We start from the raw sequence: 14160 nt of genomic DNA, 5'->3' as shown, positions 1-14160 counted from the left end.
GTAGGTCCACTTTAAAACTTAAGTTAGGTTATTTGATGATGTACAATATAAATGTAGGAAGATGTTTCTTTAGTGTTTATGTGATGAGGTACCTTGATTTCTAAGGTACTTAATCTGGATTGGATTAGTCAAAAGCAGACATGCCTGTCTCATTATTTTATCCAATTTTCAAGAAAATGTACTATATTGTGATATATATTGTATCAGTATCACAGTATAAAATGATATTTATCGTCCACCTGACTAACACATGATGCAAAAAACCCATTATGACTTTTAAAAAGTAAAAATCTAACAAACCCTACACTGAAAAGTAATTGAAACATTTATATAGAAACTGAAATCTGAAAACTAATGACAAATATAACATTACAATCTCATAACTGATCTAATGGCATAACTGGATTTAGCTGAAGGCACATTAACAGGTAGCTCCACCCTGAATGGCTGTCCAGTATAATTATATGATTATCATCAGGTGTGTTGTTTGTCCTCTAGTTACTATGGTTGTACTTATGACCTTGAAATGAATGTGTGTCCAAATGTCCCTATCCTCAAACAAATATTAGTTTATTACATAAGGAGCTCAAGTGTGTGACATAGTTATGTTTTCTGTCTTTTTCTTTTGCATTCACACCCACAAACATATGTTCCCAGGTCAGAGAGCGCAAACAATGTGGCGGTGACTCACCATTGACTGTGAGGTGCACCCAGCTGCCGTTGTGGAAGGTGTCGTACTGTTGCTCCAGCATCAGGACCCTGCACTCATACCAGCCCTGGTCCTCAGAGCGCACTGGGTCAATCTGCAGGGAGGCCTTCCCATGCAGAGAGGCTCTACCTGGAGACAGATGAAAAACAACACTTGGATTAACAACACTGTGTATTTGTCTTTCTCTGTCTTTCTAAACACACGCATGCTCTTTTCCAGCAGTGGTCGGCTTCTGCATTTAAATGTGTACACAAACTCACAACTAGGTACTCGGTGGTGGCTTGCTGGTCGCCACAGAGATCCATCATAACAGTTGGGGTTTAAGTGCTTCGCTTCAGGGCAGTGGTCTCCAACCTTTTTTCCTTGGAGCATGAAACAGATTTATGGTGCTCTGGTTTGGCCTTTTGTATTGACAGTATCCCACAAGGCATAAAAGTTTCAAGTAGGAGCTAGATGTTAAGATAATGCTTCATTTGTCTTTTAAAGATATTAAAAAGACAAATAAAACATATGATTCCTCATGTGTGCACTCTATGTGGTCAGGAATAGTACAATATTATATGAATTTTCCTTCAAGGCCTCCATAAACTCAGTCTTTGGACTAATAGTTATTAAAAGAAACTTATTTTGATGTACATAGTGCAAGTCGGGTGTGCCAAACATATTCATTAATCCGTTTGTTGTTTTTTACCTACTTATTCCTATTCAGGGAGTACAACAGTCTGGAGTCGGTCCAAGCACTGGATGGAAGGCAGGAAAATACTCTGGACAGGTTGCCAGTCTCTCACAGAGCCAACAGAGACAGGCAATCCCTAACACTCACTGTACGTTCATACTTATGGGCAATTTGGAGCCTTCAATAAACTTCCAAGTACTGTTGGAGGAAACACAAGAATATAAAATCTCTAAAATCCCCCCAAACTCAAAGGGGTATTAGCAATTCTGTTTGTATGATTCAGATTTGACACTTATTCGCTGTCTTGCCAAGAGTTAGATGCATATCTGTCCGCTAAATGTGAAGCTACAGCCATGAGATGATTAGCTTAGCATAATAACTGGAAGTCCTTTAAGCCACGACTTTCTTTTTTGTACAAATTAAACAAATAAGAATATAGCTAATTAGTGAGCTTTAACGGTGCAGGTAGGTGGATTTTACATGGAGGCCATACCTTCAGCTGAATTGAAATGAAGTATCAGACTAGCCTTCCATCTTTACCAGTTCTCTATTTCATATCAAACTTCTCCACCCCCGCCCGCCTCTTTTTTTCTTCAAGGCTTGGGATAAATTGGAATTCTAAAAGGAGGAAATCACAAGGGATGAGGGAAGTTCAGGAAACCAGGCATGGTGAAATCTTCAGCTGCTAAGCTGTCTGTCTTCAAGCTTCTAGCCCGCTGCTCACATGGCTGCCTCTGACAGCCCAACAGACTAAAACATTCGCTTCCGCTGTCTGACGAGTGTTCTGAGATGGAGTATTTTTCCAATCTTTGATGTGTAGATGTACTGTAAGTACTGTTTCCTGTTACTTCAGACTGAGTGTCAGGCAAATATATTGACGTTGAGGGCAGGCTGAACTGCTCTTCCAGCACTGTATATTAATGCAGCAGATAGATACCCCAACCCTGGGATTGCTGCCATAGTTGCGGTAGAAAACTGACGTTTTTTGTTAGCAGAAAATCGATACACCAAAAAGGGAAGAGAGAAGAGCGGGGACTGCAGTCTTGCAGTAAAAAGGTAGCTTGTCTTTAAAAAGTCAGGTCTATTTTTGACTGGGCATTGAAGTGCTGAGTGGGGCGGGTGGTGGCGTGAAGGGTAGGGATCAACCTCAGCTCCCATTTGTCAAGAAGTGAGAGGGTGCTGCTGTAAACAGAGTTAACAGCACTGTATCCACGTCAGGACTGGCCCCCTGGGCATACACCACTTACACAGTACAGAGTTCTGTCTACTGTGAAAACAGAGGAGCTAACACCTTGTTCAGATCACATCACAAGCTTTGTCAATTAGGAACGCTTTGAAGAGGAAATTCTAAAGATCCAAAATGTCAAAGTTGGCAGACACAGTGTGGTGCACTAAAAAACTACTTTAGACAATATATAGCTAAAGGGCAATGCTCATGTCTATAATTACGTGGAATTAGCACATCATGAATACAGTGAACTATGAACACTAAAGCTACCTAAATGTAATAACATTAGGTCTAAAATTCAGGCCATCAAAAACGACCTATACTTATGTTTACGCCATCTAGTGGCCATAGTAATTATGACCTGGGAAGTGACGCATTAGATGAAGTCAATATAAGGTAACTTTATATTGATTATTTACCTTATTAGGAGGAGTGGCTAGATAGGTTACACAGTTTGATGGCAAAAAGTGGACTTTGCTGCAGGGGTTCGCTGTTCGCGTCACCGTGGCCGTTTCCAACCACGAGTCGGGACATTTTTTTAAACCTGTAACACCTGTAACACGGTGTTTACTGTTGCCACCACAACGTAATTTTAAGGAAGTAGAAATCACATTTCAAGTGATCATTTTAACCCCAACCATGATCTTTCCCTAAACCTAACCAAGTAGTTTTTGTGCCTAAACCTAACCAGACCTTAACCACAGCATTGTCACAACATAAAACATAATTATTTTTGATGTTTTTGAAAACAGCACATTACAGTCCTATGGGTTATTCTGTTTGTGGCCTGGTCCCCATCCGTCCTATAGGGGGCACTGTAAGTGTGCAAGTCTAATTGTAGTCTTGACGCAATGGATTGTACAAATGTGGATAATAGCGCACAATTTCACTTGATTATATACACAAAAAGTAACAGAAGGAGTAATGTGAAGACTGAAAACAGAGAGCCCTGCCTCACTCTTGTACCTCCGCATACCTGCGGCCAATCACTGCTTAAAGTGGGCTTGATTGTCATATTGTCTTTTTCGGGGGAAGTAACAGAAATTGTTGGATGCAGCCAATTCCACTTTCTGAAAGGGTTTTTTAGATGATCTGACAAGCACTTCATTTGAACCATACTGAAACCTTCAGCCTCCCTATTAGACCCAGCACACATTTTAACTTTTTATAGCAAGAAAAGCTCAGGAGTGACAATGAGTCAGCATGCACAATACCACAATTGCCTGGAGCTAATATAACTTAATAGAATGCAGCCATTATTGGTGTAGTTAATTACACCTGTGTTTTGCTGTGTTCATGCAATGTCACCAAAATAAGAAGAACTAGAAAGCCTCCCATTACACTGACCTGGGAGTCCTGTAGTGACACATATAAATAGCATTTCATTAGGCTATATATTGTTTATGACTGAAACTAGATGCAAACAGTGTATTTAATTAGCTGAATCCAATTTAATTAGAGATAATATTGGATTTCATTTACATGTAACGGTCAGTGATGTTGGCTTTGCAGCCATTTTACTAAGTCTGTTGACACTTCTTTTCACCAGATGGGAGATGTCAGAAATTCCCGAGATCTCTGACCCAGAATAACAATGAGGAGGCTGACGTGAACATGTTTTTTTTCATGCAGCTGGTAATAATGATGACCAATATAATGTAAACATAGCATTTTTCTACTATGAAAAGGGCTGTTAACAAGGTGTACTGCGGCCAGTATTGAAGATAAACTGCATGCTAACAAGATAGCTTACAATCCAGAGGACAAAGCAACAAAGAGTCGTACCTTAATACTGTATATGATCACATATTCCTTCTCAATAATGCCCCACATATACCTACAACTCCATATTATTCTTGTGCAGGCTGCAGCTAAAGCTGGTGTTAAGAGAGATATGATTTAATTTTCCTAACAGCTTGTCCCAAAGCGGGAGAATCTGACACTAAAATTTCACAAGCTGCACATCTGAATTATTGATCACGTCTTTGCTTGAGTGGGCACAAAAATAGATGTTTTTAAATGTTGTAATTTCCATATAGCCGCAGGACAAACTGGCAGAACGATCTAGGATAGATCTAGTCTGCAAGCAGATATGCACAATTTCTCATTTAGCAGTAAATTAGACAGGGAAAATACACAGTTGTAATGAGGAAAAATTCACATCTTCTCTTTGAGGTATCTTGAATTACATATCAAAGTTAATAGGTCTCTTAACAATTAGTAATATGGGAAACTGAATAGTGGTAACACTCACTGACCCAAACAAATCAAGATGGACTGGAATAGATCCATATGTAAAGCATCCATGTGTGTCCTACTCTGTTTTGGTAGCAGCTGTGTGATGAATTAATAGCACATTTACTTCTATTCACCATTTTTATTTATATTGAGTGATAAGAATTCATGGGAATAGCCCAAATGAGCTCTGAGACTGCATGGACCCATTAAGCAATCCCAAAGAACATCTCATAAACTACAGTCCAGTGTCATTATCACACCGTCACCATGCAAATGAAATCCCCAAAATACATTTTAATCTATGTAATGAGACTGGCCATATTCATGTTGCATCTGTTCACTGTTAATTCCTCAACAGTGGACTTGACGCCACATGGCAGGGGCCCACTCGAGCCCAAAGTGAGCACAGTGGAGTGTGATGCTGTTTGAAAAAGCACTGTTCACTCATATCCTGCTGTTAGTCAGGAGGTTAAAGTAAACAATGAAACACTCCAGCAGCTGGAGCATCTACAGCAGCCACTACAAAACTAAAGGAGGGTTCCCCAGACAGTGAGTCACTGCCATTAGGCTTCTTTAGAGTGATGGCCCTGCTTGAAATGCCCACAGGGAGATATTTCAATGGATTCAATATTATTTAGACAATTCTCACTCTACTCCTGTTAATCTATCAACTGAAAAACATTTACGACATTTACGACACCTACACTAGGGAGATTAGACTGCAGCTTTTTGACAAGCCATGCTTTGCCTTTATTTCACAGCATATTACCAGGTCAGGAGGGGGTTTTGTACTTGGTAAAGAGGTGAGAACAGGAAGGGATGATTTTGACCCCATTCTGACAGCTCGCCATCTTGTCACTGACACTGAAGCAACATCAGAAGAACCAATTTTCCTGCCGTAAGGACTAAGGCAGTTGCAGATACATTGTCTATACCAGAAGGAAGTTTTTTTTTTTAACCATCCCTCTTTGCAGTCAAAAATAATGTCAACATGTCTTTTAAATCTATTCTTAATAGTTTTGTACTATGATAATGAAGAAAAAAGGTCTTTGGAAAAGATTAGTCAGCTGGGGGGGGGGGGTTGTTGATTGACATTAACTGACAGGCTACCAGTGTTACACCATACACAACAGAGACAAAGTCAAAAAAACTGCTGTAGCTACAAGTCATGGACAGACAGTGTGTCACTAACAAGGATTTTGAAGAGCAATGACCACACCAGCATTTTTAGGTATGTTTACATGCTGTTTAATGCGCTGCAGCTGAGCAGCTAATTAGCTATCTAGCCTGCTAACTAACATTGGCAGTGCACTTTATCCTGATGAATGTTTGTTTGGTGGTTCGTTGAACAAGCTAAGGTGCAGTCAAGACGTGTTCATGTTTGTAAGTTAGATAAGAAGGAGAATTTAGCAGGAAAGCTAGTGTGCTTTGTCTGTCTGCGGCAGGATGCTATCAGGCTCAGAGTGACAGTCTGTTCTGCCTGTGATCGAACTACATGTTATCGCTCGTTATTGCAGATATGTATAATGTTGTAGACAAAAAAAAGGCAATTTAATTAGGGTTCAAACCCTGAAGGGGCAGAGCGCTACTGAGTTTGTGCCATATTATTATTTGTCTTCTGCTGCAGCACAACCTGCAGTGAGCTGGAATGAGCTAAATCCATGAAATTTAATAAATAACAATAACTGGAAATAATGTGCAAATTCTTCCCAAGACATACAAACCCAATCATCCAGATGGTGGTGCTGTAATTCAGGCCCAAAAATGCAATTTTGGAAAGGCCACGCCTCTCACATTGTAAGTCCAATTGACTTGAAATTTCACACAACGTCCAGCTCAATGTGCTCTACAAAAAAGACCTGTCCCATAAAAGTCTACCATGATGGATTTTATGCTAATTTGCATGAACTGAAAAACAGTAATGTGACATCTATTTTTTGGATTTTAACTCAATCGACACCAAATTCGGTGTACAGCCTAAGGAGACTGAGATAGCCAACACAATTCTACTATAAATTAACAAGATCAGTCCAAAAATAGGGCCACCGTCAACCAAAATATCTTTGCAATGGCGGGGCTTTGCAGGAAATTGGCCATAACTCATTAACCATTTGTCCAGTCATCATAAATCTTGGTACATAACTTCAGTCCATGTTTGGGAATAGGTCTATGAAAATGTTTTGAGCCTGACCCATAGGGGGCGCCACAAATGCCACAAACATTTAGAAGTGGGCATGGCCTATCACATATTTACTCATAACTCAAGATGCAGCTTTCAACATTCCTGATTAAACTCACTGGAGACATCCTGTGTTATCTCCTTCATCACATCTGATGAAAGGGGGACAAAGAGCAGAACTTTGAGTGAGGAGTTATTGAAACTCTGCATCCATTGTAATGAAACATGTATGTGCTTGGCCTCACTCCTTTAGTGACTTTGCTCAGCAACCTGCTTGTTGCTGCTTACGTCTCTAATTTTGGCTGATTGAGCTGCTTCCTTCTGTTGAGCACACAAAGGAATGAGCCTGCAAATTGCTGCTTGCGGCTATATTTTCAGTTGGACTTACTATGCAGGCTAGATATATGTAGGGCTCCAACTAACGATTATATTCATTATCAATTAATCTACAGATTATTTTTTCAATTAATCAATTAAGTGTTCAGTCTATAAAATATCAAAAAGTTATGAAAAATTGTCCCTTAATTTCCCAGGATAATGTCTTAATTTGTCCAACCAACAGTCAAAAACCCAAAGATATTCAGCTTATACTGATATAAAACAGAAAAAGGCAGAAAATCCTCACATTTGAAAAGCTGGAGCTCGAAAAAATCACTGACATGAGAAATCAATTATTAAAATTGTTGCCAATTATTTTTCTTTCGATGAACTAATGGATTAATCAAGTAATCGTTTCAGCCCAAGATATATGATTAACTTGGAGTAAAATACTATATTTGTCTAAGTCATTTATCAATAACACACCAAAATTTGTTAATTGTAGCTTCATAAAAGCAAAGATTTTCATGCTTTATTTCATTCATTTTGTTTTTTTTCCTTTTAAAACTGCCATCCTATATGTCTTTATATGTACAGCATGGAGGTTTTTTTAATATACCGTAGTGCCTCTATACTGTACAGTATGTGCTCTGTGCTGCATTGTCACTGGAATGTGTAGGAAAGCATGTATGAACAATGCAGTAGTAAATTGCTGAGCCATGGTTATTTCCCTCTGTGCACTCAGACACAGCAGATGCCCCTGCAAAGCTCTGAACGCCATATTAGAACAAAAAGAAAGAACAGTTAGCAAAGCCGGCCAAGTCTTTTTCTTACTACTTAAAGGCCTCAGTACTGTACTATGTCTTAAAGCCCAAACAGCTGAAATACTGTTCTGAGGGAAAAACACACTGGATTATACTAAAATTGCAGGTCAATCTTCTCAATGAAATAGGATTGGAAAATACAGTGCATTTACACAGCACATCTGCACTGCAATATATTTAACTGGTTGTCATATGGGACTACATGCTAGAGACATAAAACTTTGTGTTCATGTACAGCAACCTGGTTGGTCAATAACATCATCATTGAAACAAGGTGACACACAGTCTCCATCAACAATGTAGAGCTCAGTGTGCTGTCTGAGGATGAGCTTTCCCTCACCGCTTCAGACGGCTGCTCGGAAGAGGAGGTCGAAGATGGAGGAGACGAAGAGGAGCCTTCCCGGGTTTTGTGCTGGAGATCTTCCGACCGAGACCAACGGCACCACCTTGGCCATGATTGACCTGTGCTACCACACAGCCGAGCGCCTTGAAGTGCCGTGGCCGGCTCCACCTCCTCACTAACAGCAAACTCAGTTTGCAGGAAATTATTTTCTTCTGCAGCAGCTCACAGCAGTGAGACAAATAACCTGTTTTCCCCGACTTTACATATGAGCTCACACGGGCCTGGACATCCCATAAGGCTGCCGTTTACCTAGTTCTTGGACTTGGAGGATATGGAGGCTGCACGGCTAGCTAACATTTCTCCAATGGATGAGATACGTGCTATCCATTTGGCACCAAAGTCTAACACCACAAGCAGCAAGCCCACTCTACTCAGTAAGCAGTACAGATTCTCCACCTTTCAGCTCGAGAAAATATACCGCACATAGGGGCTGATGGCTCACAGGCTTAACACAACCTTGATGCTGCAAGCTTATCAAGCGGAGATGCTGTGGGATCTACACAAGGCCCTGGCAAGGGAGGAGAATCCCGCCAAGCTGCTGGATGAAGCACACAGGACAGTGGCCATAACTCCGAGGACAGGCATGGCTGAGACGGTAGTTGCCCAGCGTCACCTGTGGTTGACATTCAAGGAACTGCCAGAGATGCAGTACACCGAGTTTCTCCACCAAGCTGTTGAGCCTGCTGGCTTATTCGGACAGGCTCTGGAGACCATCGGTACCCACACCTGAGCCGTGGCCCCAATCCCAGCCGAAACAGTCCACATGGGCTAAACGTCATTTTTTTCCCGAAACAAGCAACAACTACTAACTCATCCTCCACAGTGAGAGGGAGGAAGCAAGTCTTACGCCTAGCTTTCCCGCGGGGAACGGGGAGACAGTCGAGCTGGGGGCAGTTGCGGTGTCCCTTTATACTACAGGCTCTTGACCCACAAGGCAAAATCGAGAGATCCCTCAATTTCAGTTTGCACTGGTGTTAAACAAACCTTGGTTAAACAAACAGTTGCACTAAGGCACAGCCCCCACACTCATTCCCTCCTCACCAGGTCAGAAAGTTCACGATGTTCAGAAAACCTGTATGTCAATAAAGGGCTGTTCCTGCCCCACAGTATATCCTCATTAGCAGAAATAAACAAGGAAATAGCCCTCTGTCCACTCCCAAACTTAGCCTCAGACCGCTCCTGGTCATTGCTCCAGCCCCCCAGCAGAAGGAAATGCAGTACCACGAATGCTCAGCAGATAAGCCGTGAGGGAAACCTCTTGGCAGACATGCAGAGCATCACGGTGGATCATGAGAAATGTAGTTCATTGCTACAGACTCCAATTCAGGAAGCGTCCCCCTCTATTCAGAGGCATTGTAATGTCAAAAGTACATCTATCCTGTGCTTCAGTATTAAGAGAGGAAATCCACTCTCTGCTGGAGAAAAAGGCTATAGGGTCCCCATGAATGAAGCTCAGGGCGGATTTTACAGCCGTTACTTTGTGATACCTAAAAAGGATGGAGGTCTCTGTCCTATTTTGGACCTGGGATACTAAACAAATACCTGCAAAAGTTCAAAGTCAAATATATATTACCGAGACACAGATAGTTTCTGCACTTTGCCTACGACGCCACAACATACAAATACAAAGTTCTGCCATTGGGCTTATCCCTTGCTCCTTGCATTTTCACCAAATGCCTCAATGCAGCACTGGCACCAATCAGAGGCCAGGGGATTCGAACTCTTGACTACCTGGTCAATTTACTGACTCTGTTGGACTTGGAGCATCAGGCCGATATCCACACATCCCAGCTGGTGACTCACCTACAGTCTCTGGGATTTGTCATAAAACAGAAAAAGAGCTGTCTCACTCCCAGCCACAAAATTTGTTTTCACTGTCTGGATCCGGGTTCTATAGACAACCGAACACGGTTATCATCCCAGAGAGTGACCGCTTTCAACCCATGTCTGTCTCTGTTCCAGCTGCATGACATTGTGCGTCTCCGTCAGTGCCAGTGCCTGCTGGGACTGGTGGCCTCTATGATTCCAGCGGTGCCTCTGGGCTTGCTGATGATGAGAAAATTCCAGCGCTGGATGCAGGCCAGACAGGTGTTCTCCTCTCATCAGAGAGAGGAGAGGAGGCCGGTCACACCATTGTGCCTGAGGGCTCTGCTCCCATGGAGAACACCATCGCATTTGAGCGAGGGTTCTCTCACATGTTCTAGTTACTGCGGATGCATCCAAATGGGGCTGGCGAGGCCTCTGCAGGAACGTGCATGTGAATGGGACATGGACAGATGAGGAGAGGTCATGGCATATCAGTCTGCTTACAGTATGGGTCTGCTGTTGGGACAGGATGTTTTAGTACGCAGTGACAATACATGCGTAATTGCGCACATAGACAAACAGGGAGGAATGCTCTCTCTTCCCCTCCTCTCCCTGTCTCACAGCCTACTCTCATGGACCAGCATTCACCCGCTGTCTCTCAGAACGACATACATCTCGGGAATACTGAAAAGAGGAGCAGACCTTCTCTCAAGAGGTTTTCCACTGGCGAGAGAGTGGAGACTGCACCCCGATGTAGTGGAACAGATATGGGGTTGATTCAGCAAAGCCGCCGTTGACCTGTTTGCCTCAGGAGAAAACATGCCCTGTCCTATATTCTTCTCGCTACAAGATGGGAGCATGCCCCTCGGGTTAGATGCACTGGCTCATCAGTGGCCTCGGACACTCCTGTACATGTTTCCTCCGGTGGCGCTGATCCAGGCCACACTGGGACATGCGCGCATAGGTAGATTAACTATGATTCTGATCGCCACGTGATGGCCCACGAAACCATGGTGCCTCCCTGTGCGCGGAGACGTACTGTCGGAGGCCTAGGGCCAGATTTGGCACCTGCATCTCGAAATCTGGGATCTGTGGCCCTGGCCCGTGAAAGGGAGAAACTGACAGCGATGGAGTTGCCTGCCAATGTCACTGACATAATACAGAGTGCCAGAGCAGTGTCCACGCAGGGGTTATATACGCTGAAGTGGCGTTTATTCAATGCTTGGTGTCACGAAAGGAATATTATTCTGTTCCAAAGCTCTGTGGTGGATATTTTGACATTTCTCCAAGAATTATTGGAAAGAAGTCTTTCCTTTTCCACTATTTAAATCTATTTCTCGGCTATCTCTGCGTGCCATGTGGGATTTGACGGAAAATCCTTGGGGACCTTGCTCAGCGATGCACCTTTTGAGCCATTGCAGTCTGGGCATTGATATGCTTTCATATAAGACCACGTTCCTATTGGCCCTCAGCGAAACGCGTGGGAGACATTCATGCTCTGTTCATCCTTCATGTTCACAGTTTGCGCTGGACAGCTCTGAGGTGATACTGCTGCCTAATCCCACATACATCCCTAAAGCACCTACCTTGTCATACAGGGCATATATCTTTTGAGCTCACATCCTTTTCACCGTCCCCATTTGCATCAACCGAGCAACAGTGTCTGCATAATATATGCCCAGTATGTGCGTTGCGCGTGTATGTTGAGCAAATGAGGGACGCACAACTAACCAGCCTGTTGTCTGTTTTGCTAACCCAGTTAAAGGGAAAGCACTTTTCCAAGCATCACCTTTCTCATTGGACAGTAGAGGCCATTTTGTGTGTTTATACCTGCAAGCCCTCAAAGATGCGTGAGGGTGCGTGCACAAACACTCCACCAGGGGGATGGCTGCATCTTGGACCCTTTTTAAAGAGATTTCACTAGAGGATGTGTGCTCTGCTGTGATCTTGGCTTCTCCCCATACAGTCATGAAGTTTTATTGCCTGGATGTGACAGCCCAGGATGTCACTCAGTCTGTGCTCGCAGCAGGAGGGTGATGTAGCTGACGTCATCACGCCTGCTGTATCAGGGCAACTAATTCTATCTGCAGGGGTGTTTTTGGGCATGTTGCTATATCTCCACACTAATGTGTTGTACCGAGTGTACTGACCGAAAGGGAATTGGAGGTTATGCATATAACCAATGTTCCCTGAGGCAGGGAAACGAGGTACAACACAAGGCAGCCCCTCACTGCCTATTGTTTGGCTCGATGATGTGCGGTTTAGATTGAGGACCAGAGACTGTGCAGGGTCCTTTGTAGCCCCACGATAAGACGGGACTCCTCCTGCCTTTGACAGTCTCATTGGCCTTGACAGGTGTTTTGAGAAAGGTTCTTTGTTGGTCTTGCGAGGATGCAATCCCCATACTGATGTGTTGTACCTCATTTCCCTCCCTCAGGGAACACTGGTTATATGCATTACCTCCAGATTTTGTTACCTTTTGACAGAGCCAGGCCAACAGGATCCCTGTGTTACAAGTCTTAATGCTAAGGTAAGCTAAGCTGGTGCTGAGAGTAGCATTAGATTTACCACACAGACATGAGAGTGGTATCAAATCAGCATACTTCCCAAAATGTCAAACTACTCCTTTAAACACATGGAAAGTAGCGTATTGCAGCTTTAATTATGATTTTATCTGCAAGCCTCCATCTTTCACATTTGCTAAAATATAGTTCAAACCTGTGAACATATGAAGCCCTGATGTCCTTCTAATGGTTTGTGGCTACTGTTTATCAGTAAGTACTGTGGGACTCTGTTGTCAATATTGTTTCTGCTGTGGTGTCAATAAGACAAGTCTTCTGGATTTACTGTTCTTGGCAATCAAAAAGATCTTGATCTTGATTCATCCCAAGATGTTATCCAAATGATTATTATCTAAGTTTTTAACCAAATCTCCTACAGCTCAAATAGATTTTTCACAATGTCTCTGCATTCTTTCTGAGCTGGATTACTCTTCTTTTACTTCATCTTACCAGTGTACTCTGGATCCACATGAGGAGGGTAGAAGCGGAAGTTGATGAAGAAGGGAATAGGCACTCCAAACTTGAACCACTCCACCACATAGGGAGGCTGCTGGCCATCCAGGGGAGGGGACACGTCACACCCCAGGATCACGCTCTCTCCAGCGCGTGCCGTCACAAACCGGGGCTCCTCTCTCACTCCGTGGGCACCTGAGAGGATGAAGAAGTAGTTGTTACTATAACCAAGGAATCTTAATGTTCATCTGAGTGGTGCTGGAGTCTGACATGCAAGAGAACAAGGTGCATGAAAATTCTTCTGCACAGAAATCCTGCAGACCAAGCAGAAAAATGGAACAAACCTATTGTTAGCTTAAAATACAGTGAATTCTCATGGACTACAATAAGATAGCTGGGACAATACACATGAGTAAACCCTCTCCCTTTTACCAGCTTTCTTCATCTCTCCACAGAATGGCCTATCGTCATCTGTCACCTGCATCTGTTGGTGTGTGTTTCGTGGCTTTGCCATACTGTACTATAAATGAGCTGCCAAGGGGTTCCATTGATCATAGCTGGCTGCTGCTCAGATGAGCTTTACTATGAGCACCACCAGGCCTGGCGTTTAGCCATGAATGTCCAGGCATGCTGCCGAGCGTTGACCTATCAGATGACTGAAAGGTCGGCATACCTGCCTCAGCAGAACGCTCACTCTGGGAATGGATTTTCTCCAGCTGCCACCCCCGCTTTCATTGAACTGGCTGTATCTCCACCGTCAGAGCA

At 43.1% G+C, this 14160-nt stretch overlaps 1 protein-coding gene across 3 annotated transcripts in view; it reads right to left on the bottom strand.

The window, feature by feature from the left end:
• Positions 1 to 14160, bottom strand: part of igsf9ba (immunoglobulin superfamily, member 9Ba) — a 70991-nt gene that overhangs the window by 39739 nt on the left and 17092 nt on the right. For all 3 annotated transcript variants that reach the window (XM_067595007.1, XM_067595005.1, XM_067595006.1), the window contains exons 2-3: positions 13393 to 13590; positions 692 to 838 (exon numbers count right to left, since the gene is read on the bottom strand). In XM_067595007.1, the coding sequence (XP_067451108.1) occupies positions 692 to 838; positions 13393 to 13590 (345 nt within the window). The remainder of the gene's footprint in view (positions 1 to 691; positions 839 to 13392; positions 13591 to 14160) is intronic.

The sequence above is a fragment of the Thunnus thynnus genome, chromosome 7 (genome assembly GCF_963924715.1).
Source record: "Thunnus thynnus chromosome 7, fThuThy2.1, whole genome shotgun sequence".
Taxonomy (NCBI): Eukaryota; Metazoa; Chordata; class Actinopteri; order Scombriformes; family Scombridae; genus Thunnus; species Thunnus thynnus.
Note: the sequence above shows the minus strand (reverse complement) of the source record. Positions and strands in the feature narration are given on the sequence as shown.